The 23,612-nt window shown below is 39.6% G+C and overlaps 3 protein-coding genes across 4 annotated transcripts; 1 reads left to right on the forward strand and 2 right to left on the reverse strand.

The window, feature by feature from the left end:
* Nucleotides 1-126: 126 nt before the first annotated feature.
* Nucleotides 127-15,111, reverse strand: LOC130182343 (rho GTPase-activating protein 42-like). The gene is made up of 24 exons (XM_056397186.1): nt 14,576-15,111; nt 12,536-12,631; nt 12,360-12,421; nt 10,181-10,252; nt 8,280-8,381; nt 8,074-8,184; nt 7,482-7,586; nt 6,816-6,945; nt 6,615-6,715; nt 6,185-6,294; nt 5,991-6,069; nt 5,710-5,749; nt 5,559-5,621; nt 5,361-5,435; nt 5,151-5,235; nt 5,008-5,066; nt 4,774-4,879; nt 4,031-4,190; nt 3,745-3,895; nt 2,847-3,566; nt 2,546-2,705; nt 1,661-1,732; nt 1,431-1,510; nt 127-817 (listed from the first exon to the last, which is right to left on the reverse strand). The coding sequence occupies exons 1-24, from the start codon at nt 14,727-14,729 to the stop codon at nt 729-731; spliced, it is 2,982 nt and encodes a 993-aa protein (XP_056253161.1). The 5' UTR covers nt 14,730-15,111; the 3' UTR covers nt 127-728.
* A 2,015-nt stretch (nt 15,112-17,126) lies between these two features.
* Nucleotides 17,127-19,958, forward strand: si:dkeyp-69c1.9 (uncharacterized). Of its 2 annotated transcripts, none has more exons than XM_056397774.1 (5): nt 17,127-17,402; nt 17,546-17,725; nt 18,365-18,460; nt 19,295-19,563; nt 19,653-19,958. In XM_056397774.1, exons 2-5 carry the CDS (start codon nt 17,642-17,644, stop codon nt 19,768-19,770), a joined length of 567 nt encoding a protein of 188 aa, XP_056253749.1. In that variant the 5' UTR covers nt 17,127-17,402; nt 17,546-17,641; the 3' UTR covers nt 19,771-19,958. The 2 variants fall into 2 exon arrangements, with proteins under 2 accessions (XP_056253749.1, XP_056253748.1); XM_056397773.1 differs by having other exon boundaries at nt 17,138-17,402; nt 19,278-19,563.
* Nucleotides 19,959-20,719: 761 nt separating this feature from the next.
* Nucleotides 20,720-23,540, reverse strand: snrnp35 (small nuclear ribonucleoprotein 35 (U11/U12)). The gene has a single exon (XM_056397771.1). It carries the CDS (start codon nt 22,294-22,296, stop codon nt 21,589-21,591), a length of 708 nt encoding a protein of 235 aa, XP_056253746.1. The 5' UTR covers nt 22,297-23,540; the 3' UTR covers nt 20,720-21,588.
* Nucleotides 23,541-23,612: the final 72 nt, after the last annotated feature.

Consider the following 23,612-nt stretch of genomic DNA (forward strand, 5'->3'; position numbering starts at 1 on the left):
TCTGTATTGAAAGCTGCGGTGACCTCAGAAACAAATAATAATTAAGAAATTTGCAATTTTTTTCTTGAGCAAATAATTAATACATAATACACATACAAAATAATAAAATAAGACTAAACATAAAGCGAATCTACAGATACAAACTTGTGGTTTTATGGAAAGTATTTGTCCTTTATTTAGGCAGCATGACATTTGACAGATAGTAAAATGAAGGAGTTATGAAACGATACAGTTCATACTGCTCCAGTACAGAAGTGTGAGCACTTAATCTCTGGACAGTTATAATATAATATGATTATTTACAAACACATAAATTACCAAGATTGATAGAAAAATACTGTTCACATGTACCTTGAAGACACCTCTCGTAGTTTTCTCATGATTCTCAGCAAGATGGCTGAACACAAACATGGAGAAGGAGCTGATAATGTTGATAAAGTGAAGCCAACAAGTCAGACATTAACATCTAGTGTATTACAAGCTGCTTAATAACACATAACATAGTTCAGATATAGTAGTCAGCTATACATACAGTACATACATCATTCAGATCCAGCTACAGTAGTCTGATATACATACTGTTCAGTGATAACAGTCACAGTTAAAAGATAAATATATTATAGCTTTGGTCAGCAGCACAGAGTGTTACTGTATCCACTGTAGATCCCTAAAGTTTGAGTTAGATCTTTGTGTTATTCAGTGATGCGGTGGTGACATCATCAGGTCTGTTAGATGTAGGTGATGTAGTTTTCAGGTATGAGGCCTGTCCTGCCGTTGTAAGTCGCCTGAAGCCAACCTGGTTCCACAGACGGATACACTGCAGACACAAACAGCTCAACTCAGCAAGTAAGCAAAGAGATTCATACATAAAACAATCTAGCACAGGGACCCACAGTCTTCTTAAGACATTGAAATTTCTCTACAACTTCTAAGAAGATTTTAATTTCCTGCTGGCTATGTGAATATACAACATACACTACATGATAAGTACAACCATACAAAAACCATCAACCATACAAAATCATTATGTATTCTTCAGAGAATCCTTGGAAGAAGTCAATTAACATCTACATCTAAAAATGTTTGACCTAACTTTATTTTCATTAATTTAACAGTTTGATGGAAACACTATGAACACTCAAAGTTAAGAAATACAAGAGATTACATGAGGTTATTATCAGGAATAAATGAAGATTGTAAGAGAGTTTGTGCTAAACCAGTTGATTAGCCGCCTGACAGAAAAAATAATCAGTGACTATTTTGATGAAACAGCAGCTCTAAAATTAAAACACACTTTTACAAATGTGGCCCCTGAACACCTAGTACTTCATTAAAACCTGACAATGGATATGGAAAAACACATTTCAGTATCAGGTGTGAATGGAACCAAAGATTCCTCGGGGACTGAAACCCCTGAGTGGTTTTCTTACCATTTGAGAACAGCGCCCCCTGTGGAAAACTGAGCTCATGGCTGTGCTCTGCCTCACAGGAGTAGAGAGCTTTTGCTTCCCTAGGAGACAAAAATAAAATAGTGATTTAGCAAGTGAGGTAGGGAGGATTTTGTGGATCAATATGTTTTTCTTTGCTTGAGTAGACTTTAGGCTTCGATGACTTCAAGACTAAAAGGTTTGTGCCACAAACAACCTAAAAAACAATGTACCTTCCTGAGGAACATATGTCTAACGCTGAGGAGAATACCGAACTCTCACGTTGTGGTAGTCTGCTCGATAACCTGTAACACACAAACACAAAATTGTAAGCTCCAGTACATACCACTGAGTACATTTCCTGGGATAATATCCAGTTTTTAATTGAGAGAGTGACTATGTCAGTATTGAAAACACTCTCAGCATAAAAAACGAAACAGCTTTCTCCTTCAGAAACAAGTAATCATTCCTGAAATCAGACCAATGATGTCTGAGATGAGCCAGTTTAAAATATGTTTAAAATGTGTCAAAATTAGATGACTGTTATCCATGGGCTCTTGGTTTCTCCAGGGCTAAACTATGCATGAACTGAGATCTATGGCCCCGTTCAGACCTGGTGTTAAGATCCCTATCGGGTGAATGATGTGAAGAACCGCATACTCAACTGACGTCCTCTGCCACGGACTAATTATTCCCTCCACAGTTTTATAATGAACTGAAAATATTAAGATATAACTATTTCAAATGGCTTATTATATTGTAGAGTGGTGAAGACCTACATCACCTACATCTAACAGACCCGATGATGTCACCACCACATCACTGAATAAAACAAAGATCTAACTCAGACTTTAGGGATATACAGTGTATGCAGTCACACTGTGCTGCTGACCAAAGCTATAATATATTTATCTTTTAACTGTGACTGTTATCACTGAACATGTGGAGATGCATTTTAATGCCAGGTGAGAACTGATGTACTTAGAGCTGACCACTTGTGATCAGATCAGTGAAGACACATGTTAATGCCAGGTGTGAACAGGGCCTATGTGTCTTTTCCTTCTCTGAGAGCACAGATCAAAGGCAAAGCACTGTATGACTCTGAGACTGACACTCACAGTGATCCAGGCCTCTGGTAACCATTGCTGGATGTAGTTGCAGAGAGTTTCGCAGTCATATCAGAGCCACACCGGATGTGTGAAGGTTTATGTCTGTGTGTTGCATCTCGTGGGTCCAGCGACATGAGACTCTGTACTGATCCGTGACAGCTTTTGTAATCTGAGACAAAACACAATAAATCAGAATTAAGCATAAACAGCTGACAGAGTGACAGATATTTAAACATTTCATGCTGTCACCACACTGCACCACCTACAAGTTCATCTTGATATTTTTGCAATTAAAAACAAATGTAGGCACCCTCAGAGATGTGTAGGGAGGTGAGAGAGGAAGATGTAGAAAGTTGGTAGGGAAACAATGAAGAGGAAGACGATGAGGAGGAGGAGGCGGTCCTGTAAGCAGTCCTGTGTGGCCGAGCAGGAGAAGTAGAATCTGTCACTCTGGTTTCTGTGACAGTGGAAGATGTGCTGGTCGCATTTCTTTGATCCACCGAATGAATGCTCTTCAGAGAAGAGACAGACGACACTCTCTGAACAGGCTGACCCTCTCTGAGAGAGGAGGCACAGTCCACTGAAGCGTGCTGGGTGGAGGCGGTGGATGTGGAGGCTCTGGAAGGAGATCTTGACTCTTTAACAGAAGACAAGGAGGCAGTGGAGTTTCCTCTGACAGACAAACTTCTCTCTGCAGAGAGTAAAGAGGATGTGGAGGAGGACACAGAGGAAGTCTGCTGGGCTGGAGTGGGCTGGGAGGAAGTCCAGGAGGATGAGGAAGGCATGAGCTGAGGGGAGGCGACGCTGTCTGTCTGGGGTTTCTGATCCTTCCCATTTGAGGAGTTGTGGGAGGGGGAACAGGAGGAAGCCGCAGGAGGAGATGCAGGCGCTGCGGAGGACGAGCTGGGCTCAGCAGCAGGAGAGGACGGAGGAGAGGTCTGAGACAGTCCGTTCTTTTCAGAGGAGTGTGAGGACAGAGATTCTTGGCTGCCCATCGGAGTTGTGCTGGGGCTGCTACTGAATGTGTCACCTGGATGAAGAAATGGAAACACATTACATAATACAGAGACTGAATGACAATGACGACATCAAGGATCCTGCTCAAACACTGCTGAACGGTCTACGGACCAGTGTACTTTGTTACTGTCCACCACTGTTGGTAGGATATATGATGAGATACAGGAGCTGCAGGCTGCAGGGAGACTCACTGTCGTTGTCTGCCAGGCAGAGAGCAGGAGGGTAGAGACGAGCCTTCCTCTTTCCAGATGACAGACAGATGGCCTTGTTCCTCCGAGGAGTCGACCGAGAGGACGGAGCCGGAGGTAACGGCACAGACAGGTCTGGAGCCTCACCAAAGATCTGACAGGGACATACAGTATACATGTCTGTAAGTTGTGTGTGTGTGTGTGTGTGTGTGTGTGTGTGTGTGTGTGTGTGTGTGTGTGTTTGTGTGTGTGTGTGTGTGTGTGTGTGTGTGTGTGTGAGCATGCATACCTTGTCGTGGTTTTCAATGATAATCTCCACCACAATGTTCTGAAACTTGATGTTCATCATGGCGGCCACCGTCTCTTCCTGTGACCTCATCAACGTTGGGCCAAAGATCATTCCCAAGTTGGACACAGTCATCAGGTTTTGGTCACTGTGAGAGGACACCCTGCACACACACACGCACGCACGCACACAGTCACACACACACACACACACAATAAGCATGTATTTTTAATATGTCCTATATCATCTAAAGGGGAAATAAGAGATGAAGTGTTAATAAAAACTGTTAAACAAAACAGAAACACAATCTTATTCAAAAAGTGATCATAATCCAAGTTCAGTTCACGTACTCCTACTAGTTTATCTATCAGCATATTATAAACATATCAATATTAATGTATTTTCAATCATACTTATTCGTGATAATTCGAGATTTGTGCAGCTAAAGCAAATAAACATTTGTTAAAAGGTGTCAATTTAATGAAATTTTAACTGTAATCTGTGCTAGGATTCTTTTCATGAATGGATTTCACTCTTCGGTGTTTAATTGTAATTTATTTTTGTTTTAAATTTTGCCTTTTTTGCCAACTTTGTCCACAAATTGACTGTCAGATGTTTGTAATAAAGCCAAAAAGGATTAAATGGCATGAGGATGACGTTCTTGCATTTTAACAAATATTTTAGGAAAATATTCAACACTTTCCTGATGCTCAACTATAAAAGCAGAGGATGTGATATACACATACTTGAAGAGGTGGTTGGTTAAGAGGTCCAACATTGCTCTGTTTTTTTCTGGGAGTTTGTGAACTAGAGCATGAATGGCTCTCACTCTATACTTCTGGTCATCGTACTCTGTGAAACAAAGAAAGGGATATGATTCAGGGGTGGTGAGGGATTGAGATACTCTGCTTCTGTGTACATGACATATAATGCAGCATGAGGCAGTAAATTCTTTGTGTTCTGAAGGAGGCAGCTCTTACTTGCAGCCTTGATGAATTCTTTATGCAGTCTGTAGGTCAGTACTGGTTCTGCCAGACACCTGTATGCACATTAGAAATCATGAATTCATGATTCATGGGAGGTGTTATTCAGACAGAATGTTTTGTACTATACAGTATGTTACCTGAAATAATTCTTTAGGCCACTGGTGATGGTCTTGTTGTCCCATGCGTCTGCATCCAGCTGCATGTCAGAAGGAGCTGTGGCCGCTACAGGAAAGTAGAAAGATCATGATTCATCTATAGTTACACATTTTTCTTATTTACTGTTTGATTGTACCTGATTGTGCTGGATCAAAGTTTCCCCATGCAAGGAAGAACATTATACACCTTACCAAACACACTCGTCATCAGCCGCTGCACTTTGGAGTTGACTCCTCCAATTCTGTACAGTCCCAGGGTGGTAATGCCTACACACACATACAGACGTGTTTAAATAAACTTGGTGAAGCAACACTGTAATTACAGTACTTAAGAATACTGATAAGAATCAGCTTGATTATAATCATAAACACTTTATGAAGGAGGAATACCTCTTGTTTCCACCAGCTCAATACACTTCTTAACAAAGCTGAAACCTGCTTCATTGAGAAAGGCTGTAAAACAAAAAACAAATATGAATTTAATTGCTGAATAACAAATAATAGAGGAATAAACCATTTAAGAATAAATCGAGTTACTTACTCTCCTCCTTTTTGCTAAGTAAAGAAGGAAGAGTGTAGATCTGAGGAAAGAAGGATAAAAATAGAGATAAATTAAAAAGTTTTACTTAATATATGTAATAATGTAAACCTGTGTTTGCATTACTTGCTGTAAAGCTTCATAAAAAGCCAGTTTCACTGACAAAAGATGAAATTATGACGCCTAACTTTAAGTCACAATTTGAACACCTTTTCTATGCAGCCTACATGTCTTCCTGGTGATACTCTATTATTGTTACTCTTTAATGATGTATATATTCATACAGGTTCTTTTCCATCCATTGCCTCCATCCACAGCCGCCTGTTGGCCTCAGAGAGCGCTTGTAGGGTGATGACGCCATGTCTGTAGAGAAAGAGAGATCATTTTACCGGAGCACAATCCAACAGTAGCCGTATTTTATATTATACAGACAGTTGTGTGTTATAAACACAGCCTCTCAGTCATCTTTCCCTCTCACCTCTCAGTCACCTCTATGTCGAAGCAGAAGCGTTTGTCGATTGAATCAGTCTTCCTTCTGACACACGAACGCAGCCTGAACATCTCTGGTGTGCCATTCACCACGCCATTCTGTTAACAGGGAGATGTTTTTGCAATATGCCATGATATGTGGCATTAAAGTCTTATAAGGATTCTCACTGAGCTTTTGATATTGTAGCAAAGAAACATAATGAACTTAACTCATTACTTCATATTGGTGTTTTTGCATGTTTTAGCCCCTCAACTACTCTGCTGACACTTGTACTTCCCACTTTTCAATTTGTGTCAAAATACTACAAAAATGAACTCAAATAGCTTGAGGTAAGTAATCCATGTCTTTTTGTTTCTGTCAAAGCTGCATTAGCAGCACATGATAAAGCAGTTAGTAGGGACTGTTTTGAGACTGTTACCTGTCTGCTGGCTGGTCTGGCCTCTGTGTTGCTCATGGTGAACATCTTGGAGCTTTTTTCATAAGTACAGTAGTATCTGGTCCACACGCTGCCCAAGGGACCTACAATACGTGACACACATTTTCATGCAGCTGCACTTGAGTTTGATTTTCTAGACAGTGTAAGTGAGATAAAGAAAAATATGATTTCTGTATATCTCACGTTTCTCCTGTATATACAGATATCCCTCCATGGTAAAGCAGCTGGGGGCTTTGAAGTCTTCTTCTGCTGATCGGATCCTCTTCATCAGCCGCTCAACCTCAGCACGAGTACTTTCAAAGTTATTGCGAGCCTTAACAACAAAAACATGTGTTGAAAGGAGGCTTGCATACATATTTGTATGAAAAAATACAAAATCTTTTTAAAAAATTAATTAAAAAATTTCTTTTGTAAATCCAAGCCATACATTGATTTCTCATTTGCATTTTTAAAAAGGTGACCCCAAACTATGAGGCTGCAACAATGATGTACAAGTTTGCACTAAAATGCAAAAGTAAACTGGATTTTATTTTTCCAGAAATTAAAGGAAAAACTGAAGGGCTAACTGAAAGGGTTGATAGTGAACAAAGTGTGAACTATTGAGGCAGTAAAATATGTGAGTCTGTGCAAGACAAAGCCTGGTTCAAGCCGTGGTTGAAGCACCAGGTGTGTGAGGTTTCCACTTAGGCACAGGTAGTGCCAAATGCATCTGAAATTGACTTTGAAATACCTTTTCATAACGGCTTAAGAGGCAGGTAGATCAGATGGAATAAACTAGTTAAAAATACTATTTACAAGTGATATCAGGCCCACCTTTGGTCCACAGGTTTGCAGCAAACACACACTTACATTCTGCAGGTTGAACTGAAGTTGCTGCTTGTAGGGTTCAAACTCACTGGCCAGCTCGTAGCCCTCATGGTAGAATGTAAACAAACCCTGCAGGAAGGCTAATAGCTGAAGAGCAGAGGGAGAAATCCGCAGGAAAAATGTTAGATGGGGGCTTGGTAGGTTAAAGTATAATGAGAGGATTACATAAGAATGATTGTCAGTCAACTGCTCAATCAACAAAAATAGCCTCTGTAGGTGAAAAAAAAACCCCAACCCTGCCTGTTGATTTTCTACCCTTGTTTACTTTACAACAAAGAATTTCCATCTCTGTCAGGCGGAAGAGATCTCCATGCAGGAAGTGCTGCTACAGCAACAGGAAGTGGGCTTTACTGATATGTATCATTAAAACATTTTCATCACTGACCAAACAGTGTGTGTAATGTGTGTTTTTCAGAATCTGGCTTAGCTGCCTTTCCATGATCATGTCTGTATGAACTCAACTCGACACAAGAAGGTAGAAGGCTGATACTGACAAAACCTTCTGTATTACAAATAATGACTTGCACTAAAGTGATATAAAATACATGACCATAATGTGTGTATGTGAACTCACCGGCTCCACAAATTCAAACTTCTTTCTCTCCTGCACTTCTTGGATCTTGAAGACATACTGCAGTGATGCATCATAAAAAACCTGCCTGTCCTTACTCATCTGTGAGTCAGCCTGCAACAAAACCACAATACACTTACAGTACTTTATGTTATCTAACACATGTGGGATGAACTAGGTGTGTGTTTTCTAGGAATCTGACAGTTTACCTCGTGTAGCTGTGATTCCTTCTTTTTGGAGGACAGGCTGAGGTGTTTCTCCAGAACAGAGTAGTACCTTTCTGTCTCCTTGTCAAACTGCTTCTTTCCCTCCTGGGGAAGACAGGGGGAGGACATGATCACACTTACACTACTTGAAAACTGTATGTCTTTTCCCCAAGCCCTTTGCATATGTTTCAGTGGGACTTTTCATACATTTAAAAATAAATTGTTCATAAATTTCTCAAATGCAATAGTATTTATTGTTATTGCAACAAGTGCAGCCACACAAGGCCTTAATAATTTAATAAAATAAACGGAATTGGTGTAAAAATAGCAATGTTAAAATCATAAATGATCTCAATCACTAAATATATAAATAGGTAAAACACACAAGAATCTAACTGGTCATTTCAAAACAGTTTTCAGGACTTTATAGTTTTCAATGCTACTACTGTACTTCTGACACAATTCAGTCAATACTCAAAAAGTTTTTGATACCCAGTCCAACTGTACAGAAACTAATAAGTAAATAAATAAAAGCAACAACACAAAGAGCCGACAAGCAGGTGTAACTTTTACCATGTTTAGCACCTTTATTTATCCTATTAGCATGCAAACATTTGCTAATTAGCACTAAACAATGTCAAATGAGACTGACATCAAGAACAAGACTAGATTACAGCCAGAAGAGAAGAATAGCTGTCTACAACTATCTGTTGTATAACATCGTGGTAATCCATCCCATAATTGTTAAGACATTTCCCTCTGAATCACAAACGTCAACCTCATGGTGGTGCTAGAGGAAACATCAGGGGCTCACCAAAGTCGGTAAGTTTTATCCTGTCGGCACCACAGATGTCTATACCGAACTTCATGTCACTGCGTCCAATAGCTGTCAAGATATTTTAGTTACTGATGGACCAAAACACTGACATTGCCTTTCCTACAGTTTGCTGCTTTGGCTCAAAATACCAAAATGCCACATATCTGTAGTGAGATCACAGCATCCAATATCTGCACAACATCCTGCATTTGTTTTGTTTCAAAAGTGACAAAAACTCAGGAGGGATTTTGGGGTAAACTAACATTCCAAAAAGCTATGACGAAGTGCAGTGGGACCATTAATAATCTAAATGAAGGGACTCTGCCAAAATATTTAGGACGACAGCTCTTTTCTAAAACAGCTGCAGCTACAAACCCCACATGTCCAACCCCTCTTTCTAGCACAACAACAGCAGTGTGAGGATGTACTGCTCACACACTCCTGCTACATTCTACAGGAGTCGCTTCGATTAACGCTGACAAACGAGCTATGATTTCACTTTCAGGATTAGTTTTAGCCGTGACCAGTTCTATTTTTTTAAACCCTGCCCACTGCATAACACTGCTATCTCTGCCCCTATTTCTGTCTAAAAAGAGAGCAAAGGAAAAAAAATGAGAAAAACTGAATTGGAAGACGTGAGGCAGCTGCTGAAACAAGACACCAGACTCACTTTGTGTTTACACTGCCTAACTGAGTTCAACTATCTGTCTGTGACGAGTTCCCTGTCTTGCCTTCCAGCGTCCGTTCCCATGACCTTGCTCCTGACACTGGACTGTGATCCATCGTTTATCTGAACAAACTGGATTCTCTGACCACTGACTGAGAGACCGACCGGGACCGGACCACAGCAGGATGACCTGACTGATCACCACCCACAGTGTTAGATAACTACTGACAAGTTTAATGAATTGAGCTTCACATACTGGCCTGGTTAAAACCTCAGCAGAGACGGTGTGAGGATCTGAACATCCCTTGTGCTTCTTATATGTAAAAACTTCAAAGCAAAAATTAGCTGGTTCAGCTACTTTGTGTTAATAACCTGTGCAGCTTTCATGTTACCCTTTAATTCCAACAACTGCAGGTATACCTTAACAGCTCCAATCTGCTCCTTACGAAACCTCTCGAGCGGTGAGATCAGCACGTCATCAGCGTTCTGGATCTGAGAGAGGGAAAAAACACAACAGTCTGCTCAGTTTGTCATAACAGCAAATACTAAAATGAGCAGTAAAAATAAGACAGCTGCTCAGTCCTTGCAGTGATGACTTCAGTGTTTTACTCAATAGATTTTTATGACAATTTTGTCTTAAAGAGACACATTTCCTGACAAATTTCTTTCAAAATATATCAATGAGGACATTAACATGATCTCAATGTCTTGCCATCTTCACAAATTTGTTGTATATAAGTAAAGCTAAGGCAGAGATTTACTTTATCTATTTCATGATGATCTCATCTGGTATTTCAGTTAACTAGAGATTTATAGATTTTGTGTATAGTTGTTATTGAATTCACAGGAAAAAAAATCTAGATGCAAATACTATTAACACAAGTTAGGTAGGGCAGATGCACAGAATTTCACAACAATTCGGCCAAGTCTGTCTACGATAAATCAATCTTTACTTTTGTGAAACCGTGTCTAACAAATTTCACCAGAAATTTCCAAACCTAAAATAAACATTGTACAATTGTGGAAATATCTTTGTAGCAGACTGTACAGTGAGTATGAGAAACTTATGGTTGATGTTGTGGCCTGAGATCAAGCAGTGGTTATCAGAGCTCTGGTGTTTATCTTTGGTCTCGGTCCTCTTCAGTCATGAGTCTATATATTGCAAGTCTCTGTGACGTCTCGCTTTGTTCCGTCCAGTTGATTTAAGTATTATACTGTAAATAACTTCCCCGCCCTGCATCATGACTTCACTTTCACTTCAGTTTAGAGCTGCACCAGCACCCGAAGAAAGGTCTGCTTTCTTTGTATGTTCTTTCTTTTTTAGCACATTACAATAAGGGGGGTGAAACTGAAAACGAAGAGAATGATGGGCATTGTCAATAGTCCCTCCCGGGTTGAACAGGTAGGTATTTCTCAGGAACCCATTTGCTGGAATTGCCCTTTAACTTAATAATGATGGTATTATTAGAAGTTCAGACCTATCAGCAGTGTTGCAGTGGTGCTACTCCTAGCGGAAAAGCATACAACACACACACACACACACACACACACACACACACACACACACACACACACACAGAAAGAACAGACACAACACACACAGGACCCTTTTATGGACTTTCCCAGGCAGTCATGGCTGTGCTCAGTCTCACAGGGGAATTGGCAGAATAGGTTCCACATGGTTCCTCTGTAACTAGACCATGCACAAAGTCACAAAGGCACACACACACACACACACACACACACACACGCACGCACACACACACACACACACGCACACACAGGGCTATACATAAGTTAGCATACTATGCACATACTGTACACTGAACATGCACAGAGGATTTGCCTACACACACAGACTGTGCCAGACTCCAGTCACTCCCACACAAAGGCGTCTGGTTGATGGAGGGTCTCTGAGTCAAAGATGTTTTTTCACAGCTACTGGCACAAAGTTTTCAATGTATGAATCACACTTGTGGGAAAACCAGATTAAGGCACAAGCAACCCAGAACCCAGTAAGATGCATTGAATGAAGGTTACTGACAAAAACTGTAACTTTGAAACTTTCAGTTGTTGAGTGTTGCTCTGTGTTGAGTCAGCTTCAATAAGCAGAGACAGAGAGATGGGAAAACTACTTGTGGACAAAGGAAGCTGTTGGTTTAGACTTTGGTGATAATTTGGTTAAGAAGGGGTTTTTGGTTTAATGGCCCTTCAGAAGTCTGAGGTTTCTATTTCCAACAGAATAAATTAAAACATACACTACATATGCATTTTATGCAGATGAGGATGGTGTGCAGAGAAAGGGAAAGGTGTGAAAATGTTAAAAATGTATAGAATAAATGTCCATGTCCAGCTGTTTTTCAAGTATCTCTGAAAACGTTTAGACTCCCAAATGTGATCAATAAAGTTTTAAAGCAATAAGCATACCTTTTTTGTGTAAAATACAGTGTAATTTATACAATTATAACTTAAAAACACCCCTTTTCAAAGTCGCAACCAATAAAAGGTCCTCAATTTTTAAACTTTCCTTATTTTATCTTTAAAAATATACAACAAAATCTGTTCATACACATACATACAAACAAATGTTTTTTCTTACCAGTCGTTTTCTCTCCTCTTCCATGGTGCTCAAGAGCTGAGAGAACTCCTTTAAGGACTGAGCTGTGGGGGAAATTATACACCATATACACAAGTGTGGAAAGACTCATCATATATGACATACTTTGCATTCTTAGCTCCTAATGTTCTAGATCATTAGGGGCATTTTCACCTCACCTATATTGACCTCATCATCAGTCTCAGCATCTCCAATACATTCAAACTGGAACTCCTGTAGAGACTGAGAGAAGCGCTGAACAGCAAGAGAAAGACCTGATGGAAAAACAGAGAGAATTTCATTCAGTCACAATGAACATAACAATCTTCTTATTTATAAGTTCACTATTTCCATATTATGCACAAGAATGACCTTGGCATAAGTTTGCATACTGCCAGTATTGGTTCAACACAATGCAGTGCTCCCATTTCCTTACAAAGCAAAAAACGACATCATTGTAATGAACTATTAATTACAAAGCTCTTGCATAGCATCCACTGCTTAGACATGAGGTGTCAAAGTCATCTGATGTACACAAACTGCCGCACCCTGCAGCCAACTCTGCTTAGCCTTACTCTCATAAAATAGTGTTTACGTGTCCAAATAACACTTCAATAACAGGATTTAATACCGCATTTTACTCTCTAAAGTGCACAAACGCTTGGCATCACAAGCTAGCATTCTCTCACCCACATACCCGTAACACTGGTCTGTATACCAGCTGCTGTAAGGCATTATTTCAATCACACCACTGCATTGTAAACTGACAACTGACTAAAACACACACATTTGAGATGAACACACTGAAAACTCCAGATTTTGAAAATGCTTTCCAATGAGAACAGAATTTCCAGTCAGTAAAGGTAATAAATGTTAGCATATCACAAATAACAACGGCATTGCATCATAGTAATATCCTATTTAGCTGGTGCTGGTGAATGATAAGCTCGTGCTCTGTACACTGTATGACCTGTTCATGTTAACAACGAAGTGATCCTGTTGTTTCAGTTGTCAAGCACAGCATATTGTGTGTGTATGGCAGACAGCAGCAGTGTTTACACTGATGACTTCAACCAGCAGGTGAGTGAAACAAACCACAGGCAGCCACAAAGCGTAGGTGTGTGAGATCTTAAACCTGATCAAAAGAAGTTCCAAACAAATGGGAGGTACCTGTTTTCATCAGCGTATGAGTATGACAGCCACAGTCAAACTGTGCAGCAGTTAAACATCCACCTTTCCAGCATGCCCCTTTCTATTGTCATAAGAAGGTAATAAATAAATACCTCTCTTTGTGGTCAGTTATTAAGTATGTAAGTATGTTGTTATCTGATCATTGAAAAGCAATGATACATTTTTGACCGGAGAGAAAATACAATTCAAAACAATCCCCATTCTCATACATTAGTGATTACAATACTGTGCACCTTAATACATGTCAGTGGACCCAGAGCTATTGTTGAATTATTGGTTTGATTAATATTTACATCTGCAGACTTGATGGATTATTGTAGAACCTTTTATTAATGATTCATTAACATTTATAACTTTTACCCTAATGGCTAAACAGAAATAGAGAAATGCAAACCTGATGACTTACTACAAAGTGTAAAACATTTAACTGAATAGAAACACACAGCCATTTTATTACTTTGCAATGAAAACCGCTCTTACCATAGGCATTTAACATTTTGTTATTCTTTCCTCATGTAAACTACTACAGCTAGTCAAACTCAATGTGAGTCAAATTGTTAAACCATAATAAATCTGTAGTTGTAAACGTTAATAAGAGGTTTATACATGGATTTTGGTCCAGATGTCCTGCAGCCCAGGAATTAAAGAGCTAAAAAACCATTCTGTCATGTAGCAGGATTGTCCACAAGATTTGTTAACCATTAATTACAGTTTTTAAAACCCTTTATAAATGGTGCCTTACCAGAGAGTGGCACTAAATTAAAATGTCTGTGCTTGTAACATTATATCAACACAGTGGCCTATGCATATCACTGTGACTACCTATCTAACTGTGCTGTTAATACCACCAAACACAAGTCAATGTAAAGACTATTAACTAAGTGTAATGTGGGCTAAACTCAGCACAGTGGCTCTATCTGATTTGATGGCCTTAGGTTACCCCGTTATCAGGCAGCTGCTGTTTGTGTAACTTTGTGTAAAACGCATTTTTACGCCGAAAAACAAGTGATGAAACAACGTGTACTTACTTCTAAGGGCAGTTATGAGCATGTTTCCATCTTTGATGAGGTCTTTTATAAACCTGTTGGTGCGCTCCAGCTCTATCTCATGGCACTGCAGTCGCTCTCTGAACTCCGGACTGTCCAGGAAAGAATCACTAAACTCCAGCGTCGGCAGACCCATCGATAGATTAATACACACAGCCAGTTATTAGATAAATACGGCAAAACGCGTCTTCTGTCCCCTCCGCAGGTTTAACGAGAGAAAACAGTGTTTCACTGTGCTCGGAGAAAATTTGTCAGAAGTTCCTTCCAGCTCCTTTTTTTCATGCCTTTCTCACTTTTCCCCCACAGAACTTCCGGACACTGAAACAGCAGAGTCTCTGACAGAGAAAGTTCGGCTAGGTTATACGACGAGCTCCACGCTGCTTCTCTTACCTTTTAATTTAAAATATTCGAATATAACGTCGCTTCGACTTCTTAGTGACTTATCAGTTGACATAGAAAACACCGTCCGTCGCAAAAAGAAAGCAGTTAGAGCTTAGTTTTAGACGCAACAAAGCTGTCGGCAGAGACTGTGGTGCTAACTCAGGCTACATACGGCTCTAAATGAAGGCTTGTTACTATGGGAACGAGAGACTCCTGCTGGCGCGTGCAAAAATGAGTGCAAAGTTTGCCATAATGAAAAAAATAATTACATAGTCTGGACCATTATAAGCTAATAGTTTAAGTTGTAGCCTATATTTTCTATTGTCAACAAATTCAATGAAAAGACCAAAACTAAGTAATACTTCTTCTATTTTTAAAAAAGGCTAAGTAATTTCCTAAAAACACTTGGGCACTGTAACTAGACTAGAGCCACAGATTACACATGTGTGATATTGCACAAAGGATTCATTGTAAATAAACTATAGCACCCATGGTCACTGTATTAAAGGAACATGTCACCCAGTTCAAACATTTTTGGATAACAAAGGAGGTCTACAGCCCAGAAGAATGTTTTTTTCAAGCTTTGCCAAAACAGACAGTTTATTGGTGTTTTTGATCATTCGTGGGATTTATTTATTATTAGAAAAACATATAATATCCAGCGAGGCTTATCATTGAAAGCAAATGAATCGGAGGCAATGAAAGAGTTAAAAGTGGGAGTAATGAGAGAAGCCTAAGTGGCAGCTAAATAAAAAATCCTGAAAAGAGTTTAAGTTTCATTTAAAGTGTAAGCGCTAAATAAAGTTAAAGTGTTTTTTAACTTAGTGTCAGTGGAAGTGAAAGTGCTGAAAGGAATTGAGGGTTAGTTGTTGTGAAAGAACTGAAAATAGTTAAAAGTTGAATGTTGGGTGATAAATGTAAGTCAGTCAGTTGTATAATTTCAGAGTAAGTTGAATATGTATGCAGCAAGTCTCACCACAATCTAATCAGATCATCTACTCCATGCAATAGATGTTTCTAAAATGTGTTGTTCTTCGTTGATCATGTTCATGAGAATATGACAAAAGTTACGACATCCTAAAACGTATAAACGGTATCAACATTTTGAATAGAGGAACACATATCACCCAAAGAAGCTGCACATTTTTAAGTTTGAATCAAGTTCCTCTAAAGAGTATGAGTTGGAGTATGAGTTGGAGTATGAGTTGGAGTATGAGTTGGAGTATGAGTTGGAGTATGAGTTGGAGCATGCCCTGTCCAAGACAGCAATGATAAATATGTAGTTGTTCAATAGTGTGCTTCCCTCAGGTGATAATAGCATTAGTAGATATAACACTCAAAGAAACCCTCTACCTACCAAAAGCAAGTTTATAGATTATAAAATGTGTATATTTTGTTTCTGCTATGTTTTGCAGGGATTTTTTGTATGGACTTAAACCTAAATTGTGAATGAGATTTGTTTTTTGAAAGATACGAACCTTATCTGTTATCTTACTACGAGCTATCACTGTACATGATGCACAGTAGGATATCATTCAAAATAGCTCTCACACACTCTCATGAAAATATGCACGCACAATAGAGAAAGTATGCGATAATGTTAAAATAATGTCTTACCTCCCTCAGCCCACAACACACATAAACCACAGTATTGTAATGAAATTGACTTGCAAGTTCGCAGGAACATTCACACAACAGAATACCTTGGGTTGCATTAGGTATAATGATTCATTGGACATTCACAAGTATAAATCTCCCCACTGAGAAGTTACTGGACAAAACAGACTATCTAATGTGAAAGAAATATAGTTGGGATTTATGCCAGCTGAAAACTGGGAGGCACAGTGCATTGCTGAGAGTGGGCCAAATGCTCCTGGGCAACCACTGAATAGACAACATGTTTTCATTTTCTTTTTTGTGTTGTGGTGTGTGTGACTAAACACAACTGCAGTGAGATCTATTTTATCATCATCATACTTGCTACTGTACATCTTACATGAGTCACTGTTGCAAGTCGTGACCTTTTAGACATGTTACCTCGGAAACAAGGCTCAGCTCACATTGAGTCTTTTTTTTTTTCTCCCCAGTTTAATCAGCTCTTTAATACTGCCTTTAATACAGCCCTGCTGCAAGCCCTTTAATACCCGACTATGTTTCCCCTTTAAAACTGTCTGTGCAAGCAGCCGCTGCAGAGTTTCAGCTCTCTGTTGGTGGTCCGGCTGCTTTTTTGTCTCAGTTGGTAACTACTGTATCTGCCAGTCACTGCAGAAGAATAGGATGCCATGACTACTGCCGTAAACAAGCTTTAAGTAGCTCTGTATATTGCCTGACGCACACACACAAACACATACACACAGTACAGAGAATTGTAGACAGTATAGGGAGACTACAGAAGTGTACCACATCTTGTGTTTTTTCTACATGTAAGGTAAGCAAAACAGTAACTCTCCTCAGAGCTGTCTCAGGCTTTATACTGGCTGTTATTTGAAAGACATAAAAACTGTGACACTTTTAAGGTTTCTTTCTTTCTGCAACTACTGAATACACTAAAGCTGTGGTCATTTTTTACAGTACTTGTTGGACCAGACACCAAAGATTCAGAGCTGCTGGTGATGCCAGTGAGCCAACAGGACAGCGAGGAGCCGACAGACAAAATGTTCATTGAAAATGCCAACGGACGACACCCACGTTGCCACCATGAATTCTTTCAGCGAAGTCGACCCTACAGGGGGGAGCTGCCGACGGTGGCAGGTAAAGGTTAACTGCTCTTTTGTCCCAGAGTCAGACCAAAGTTTGTGATGTTCTGAGATCAGATTATTCTGATTAAATATGTTGTGGTTCAGGTGGGAAAAGTTTTCTTCACCATGTATTTAAATAGTGAAGTCTATGCATAGTGGACAGAATGTCGAGGTTCACACTAATGAGAATAACTAAAATATCCGAAATTAGCACTATGTCTGTAATTTTGCTTCAGTGGAAAATAAAACATTATATTTATATCACATTTATCAATACAGTATTTAGTGTCATTGTCATTACAGTTATTATTTTTACTCTGCGGTTAAAGTAAATGGGCCTTAATGAGCCATGACCTACACCGCCAATTCTTATAATTTAAACAAGGATAGAGAACTGGTCTGGGGGTTTTCCAGCTCAAACACTAGAATAAAAATGCCTGATTGGAAGGATTTCAGCAGATGTTAAGTGAGGTTAGTCCAGCTGTGACGATGTGTTCGCTGGAATTACTCCAAAGTAGTGTGTTAAAAAAAGAAAATGCCAATAACTAAACTGTCTCATTTTAACCATGCACAAATACTTTGATTACAGGATATACATTCAAAACGGAAAACCTTGTCTTCCTGTAATCAGGCACTTTTTTATCCTCCCCAGGATTTCTCCTCTACCCAGACACTCCTGCTAAAATGGAGACCACGTCACGGGAGGCTTTCTGCTTTAGGCCCATCCCACAACAAGACAGAAGCAAAGGTCTGAAGTCTTATCTCAGCCTGGAGAGTAAACTCCACTTATCAGTTTTAAGATAACTTGTGTTTGTGGTTTGTGTGGAGTGTTTCGGTGTTGACAGAGGGCATGTCAGGCACTGTGTTGTGTTTAGTGGATATATATATATATATATATATATATATTTGTGTGTTTTGGAAAAGGTTTGTGCATGAGGGGAAGTGATTTATGAGTTTGTTCTTTCATTTAAAGGTTTAATTGTTCATAATATAAATAAGGCACTATCATTAGAGTGAAATAATAATAATACAGTAATACTTAAAAAAATATAACACAAATACGTCCATATAAGGTTAAACTTAAAAATGCTGTCACTTGTGTATCAAAAAAACAAACAAAAAAAGGATTATACTGACCCATTTACAATTTTATGTTATTATTAATTGCTAAACATTGCGAGCAAAGTACTGGCTAAACTAATGAGGGTGTAGCCTTTAGTCTGGCATTAGGATATAACGTTATAGGTCCATAAATAAAATGGTATGATAGTTTAATAATTTAACATCATTTATCCAAATTAAAGAAGACTAGTATCATACAGTGCAAATGAATGACTCTGGGAGGATTTACATAAGATATTTAGGAATTATAAGCCTTTGATTAAGACAGCAGAAAAAGCCACTGAATCTTTTTGATTGTTAATAGTTAAGATAGGTGTTTTACCACAGTTTTTATATTTTTTTCCTGGTGCTGCCTCCTTAAAACGGAAAGATGAGATGTTTCAGCGATATTCAACTACTGTGTTTCAAATGAAAATCTTAACAAGTTTATGATTACCTATCAGGAGACCATTTCACCCAGGGCATGCAGCAGCAGTCCCACTGTCGTCATCCAACATCCTCGAGACAAACAGGAAGAGGAAACAGCAGCAGCAGGGACAGGGAACCAGGGGAGGACGAGCAAGAGGGCAACCATGATCAGACGGGGTTGACAGCACTGAAAAATGAACAAGTTACAACAGAGATGCAGTCTCAGTATCAGAAGGATTTCCCTCCTCCATCCTCCTTCCGCAGGAGGCGAACACCTGCCCTCCCGCAGCAAGACAACATTGGCATCAACCCTGCCTTCAGGTGAGAGCTGAAGAAGTTGCACATCACAGTGGATTCTAGCTTCATGTAGAGAGCAGTTCATCAGTGTCCGTGTACGTTTTGGTTCACAGGATCGAGTTTGGCACAGTCCAAAGAGAGACTTACCCTGGTTGGCCCGTCGTGAACTGCAGGTATGCTGGCAGGCTGAGACCGGCCTCGCCCGGACAACCAAACACTTTTCAGAGATAGTCTTCAACATATGTAAGAAATCAGCTTGCATGTGCACTTCTAGGCAAAAAAGGTTTGACAGGACAGTCACCTCAGACACTTTTGTGATATATCTTCGCTATAAATCCAAGTTTGTTCCTGTGATGATGTTACGATCATACAATGCACAGAAATAAATAAGATTTTATAAACGAGTGAAACACATGACAGTTTTGTGGGTTTTGTTTGTGCGTCTTTGCATCAATCACACTGTCTCAACTCATGAAAAGCATATTATCATTACTTTTAATCTTATACTCAGTTTAGACATGAATTCAGTGAAAGTTAGAAGTTTATGTGTTGTTGAGTTTGCACCTATCTGGAATTATAGTCTTTTCTCAGGAAGTGCTTCCTTCATGGCACACATTTGTTTTTTAAGTGTAATTACATTATTTAGTTGTTCACTCTGTTACATCAGTGTTACTAAGGAATCAGTTCTTTTCAGCACAAACTTTTCTCAGATTTAACTTCTTCTCAGGACACAAGTGATGAATTTCCCACCAGCCAGCTCAGTCTGATGAGCTAATGGACTATGTGTTCACTGGATTGAGTCACTGGATAAGACTTAATGAGCTAATGCTAACACCAGAGCTTTAGCGTTTCACATTGATGACTTCATACTTGTGGTCAGCTTGAGAGAAAACATTCCACTTGGTGACTCATAACTACAATATGATCTGATCCGAGGGCAGGACCCAGGATTAAACAGATGAGCTAAGACTTCAGCAGGAGTCACAGAGGTGGATAACTTTCATCACACTGTGCGTTAAAAGACTGACATCCTGCACATTCTAATTTCTCTGTCTCTATTGTCTGTATATGATTATTTATTTTGTCATTATCATTTTTAGTTTCATTTTTTGCTTTTGACTGATTTTTTTTTTAGTAATAACTCCACTGGCTACCAATAACAACAAAAATATAACAACAATAAAAACAACAACAAAAGTTTTAATGGTAAGCAATGGAATTGCAATTTTAAGAATTCAAATTGGTGGCCTCTGCATTTGGTTGATGCTGTAATTTTTGCAATACAATTCCACAGAAAATTTGCTAGTAGCAGAGCAACATATAAATTAGGACAATAAAAAAAACATTCAATCAATCACCTCTTTCATAGAGCACAATGCAACCCATAATAGAGGAAAATCTTCATACCTTTCTGCAACTATGCACAAGGAAACACACCTTTTAGAGCCAGTGTTGCAGAAACCCTTCAGTGGCTTTTGCCAATTATGATGCTCTACAGGACATTGTTAAACTGCTCAACATAGGAAATCTTAACAGATTCAGTCTGATTTACAGGTACTTTATAGGTATATAATATAATAATAAAAAAATAAAAAAATAATTTTTTTTTTGGTATTTTATCCATTTAGTTGTGGATCCTGTTTTTTTTTTTTTTTTTTTTTTTTTTTACAGCTTATGGGCTTCACTTGGCTGGACGTCAACATAATAAAAAAAATTTAGTGAATTTATTTAAAAAATATAGTTAAATAGAACATGGGTTTTATTGCTCAGTGCACACTACAAAAGCATGAAGGCCTACTAAGTCAGAAATGCTGAAGAGTACCAGCTGAAAATACCGGTCCAGCATCTACTGAACATCAAGCCAAACTGACATCACGATACCATAAGAGGGTCTCTTATGGCTCTTTCCATAGACCAGTGCTACAAGCCTCAACAGTCACACTTTCCTTTAAAGTTCTCCACTGGAGGCAGGCAGCTGGACTGTGCATCAAAGCATCAGGCTTCATGTGCACCAGGTGAGATCAGTAATTTGTATGATCGATACGGGCTTCATCTTCTGTCCCTGTGCCTGCTCCTGTCACCGTGTCTGCGGTCATCCCTCTCTCTGCCTCTGTCCCGCTCATCCCTCCTCGATCTGCCGCCCCACTCAGCCTCTCTGTATCGGTCCCGGTCCTCCCTGTCTCTCGCCCCTTGTCTGTCCCACTCTCTCCCTCCACCTCCACCACCTCCCCGCTCCTGCACCATGCCGACACCGAGGTTAATGGGTTTACGGAACGGCCTGTCCCTTCCGCCGAACCGCAGCTGTCCGGACTCCTTCTTCCCTCCCAGCCCGCCGCCGAGCCGACGCGGGACCCATCCTTTAAGCGCCCTCTCCTGTTCAAAATCCACAAACACTTCGTGCTGATCCACCACCAGTTTGTTTGCGTCCCGGCGGGCCCGGACAACAGACCGCTCCTCCTTGTATTCAATGAAGGCGTATCGTTTGGAGAAGCCCGTGACGATGTCCCGGGCCAGTCGGAGCTGCTGGATGTCTCCGTACTTGGAGAACACTTGATAGAGTTTATCTTCGGTTGTCTGGGGGTTCAAACGAGCCACAAACAGAGTGAGCAGCGGGTCTCCAACAACACCCTTGTTAGGCTTGTATCGGGCACCCATAGCCCTCCATACCGCCCGGTCATGGGGCTCCACGTCCGTCCCGTCGATGCTGCCAGCTTTCAGCGGGTCGTACACCTTCGCTATCGGACTCCAGTCAACCATTTCTACCTAAACTGAGGCTAAAAGTCTCTTTCTTCCACACACGAGTTTCAGGCGTTACTCACTTACCACAACAGCACAGGCAGTAGTACGTACGTCCACAAAAACATTCCGTAATGAAACGGCCTGACAAGTTTTAAAGGTTCCTACTTGACCATTTTATACTCAATGCTGGAAACATGCGGGCTCGAGACAATTGTCCTAATTTGTAATTCTACGTAAATAAAGAGAGATGTACGGTTATTTGGATTTTTTGCTGATAAGTAAACAGAATTAAAGTAACAGGAAATAAATCGCTTACACCGTCCCCAACTGACCAAACTCAGATTTCTTACTTTGTACAAGCACTCACTGTAATTTGTGTATTTTAAAATGTACACGAATAAAAAAAATCACAACTCGTACAAACAGTAATTTACAGAACAAAAACAATAAAAATCGGCATATTTACAGGTATACAAGTCCAAAATTATAATTTCTCTCATTTATATAAACTAAAAGCTTATAAACTTACTAGTTTCATCTGGGCCTTTCAACCACTCAACTACCATCTTCTTCAAGAGTTTGCTCAGTTGTCATGAGGATGGATCTGCTGAGACCTGAACTCAGAAGCTGTTATGGTTTAATCTATAGCACTGTTATGATTTCTCATCTGTATTGGCTTGAAAGTTTAACATGAAAGCTGATTCTTCACCTTGGAAAAAGTAATTTGACAAAACAATCTCCACTAAAGGCCTGGTTACTCTAAAAAAAACGATGATTAAATGTCCTCATTGTCTTGTACTAAGTATTCCTGTGTAGCTTCCCTCTGCATGCCATTTCATGTAGGACTAATAGCCTTTTTTACAGCAGACAATCTGACTCATTGGAGGAAAATCAATTATATCATCAATAATGAAGATGATGGTTCAGTTTCATTCATGTGTTCCAGCTCAGGGACTTATCCATGCTGACTCACCGAAAACATACTCAGACAATTAAATGGCTGTCATCAATATTACATGTCAAAATATCTGCTGTGAATGAGATCTATACACACACAGCAGCATTATTTGACATTTCATCTGTGGTTAAATTGGGAGCCTGATATTATATAAGCCTTTCGGATGACAGGCGAAACGTCCAGTTGACTTTGAAGAGCTCTATGACCTGGATGACTGAGAATCATCACAGACACTAGTTAGATACACTTTTTGAATTTGTCCACATATCCTGGAACCATAATACCAGAAGGTGTTAAAGATCTGTTAAATGATATGTTTCTCACAGATGTGACCCTAACCCATTAAAAACAAAACAAAAATAACAAAAAAAAACCC

Source organism: Seriola aureovittata, chromosome 15 (assembly GCF_021018895.1).
Source record: "Seriola aureovittata isolate HTS-2021-v1 ecotype China chromosome 15, ASM2101889v1, whole genome shotgun sequence".
Lineage (NCBI taxonomy): Eukaryota > Metazoa > Chordata > Actinopteri > Carangiformes > Carangidae > Seriola > Seriola aureovittata.

Coding starts and splice junctions, on each gene's coding strand:
- LOC130182343 (XM_056397186.1), bottom strand. CDS start 14,729: ATGGGTCTGCCGACGCTGGAGTTTAGTGATTCTTTCCTGGACAGTCCG. Junction 7,587..8,073: donor AGTTTGAATTTGTGGAGCCG/GTGAGTTCACAT, acceptor TCTGCTCTTCAG/CTATTAGCCTTCCTGCAGGG. Junction 3,896..4,030: donor TCATTGAAAACCACGACAAG/GTATGCATGCTC, acceptor TGTCCCTGTCAG/ATCTTTGGTGAGGCTCCAGA.
- si:dkeyp-69c1.9 (XM_056397773.1), top strand. CDS start 17,587: ATGCCAGTGAGCCAACAGGACAGCGAGGAGCCGACAGACAAAATGTTC. Junction 17,726..18,364: donor GGAGCTGCCGACGGTGGCAG/GTAAAGGTTAAC, acceptor TATCCTCCCCAG/GATTTCTCCTCTACCCAGAC. Junction 18,461..19,277: donor ACAACAAGACAGAAGCAAAG/GTCTGAAGTCTT, acceptor ATTACCTATCAG/GAGACCATTTCACCCAGGGC.
- snrnp35 (XM_056397771.1), bottom strand. CDS start 22,296: ATGGTTGACTGGAGTCCGATAGCGAAGGTGTACGACCCGCTGAAAGCT.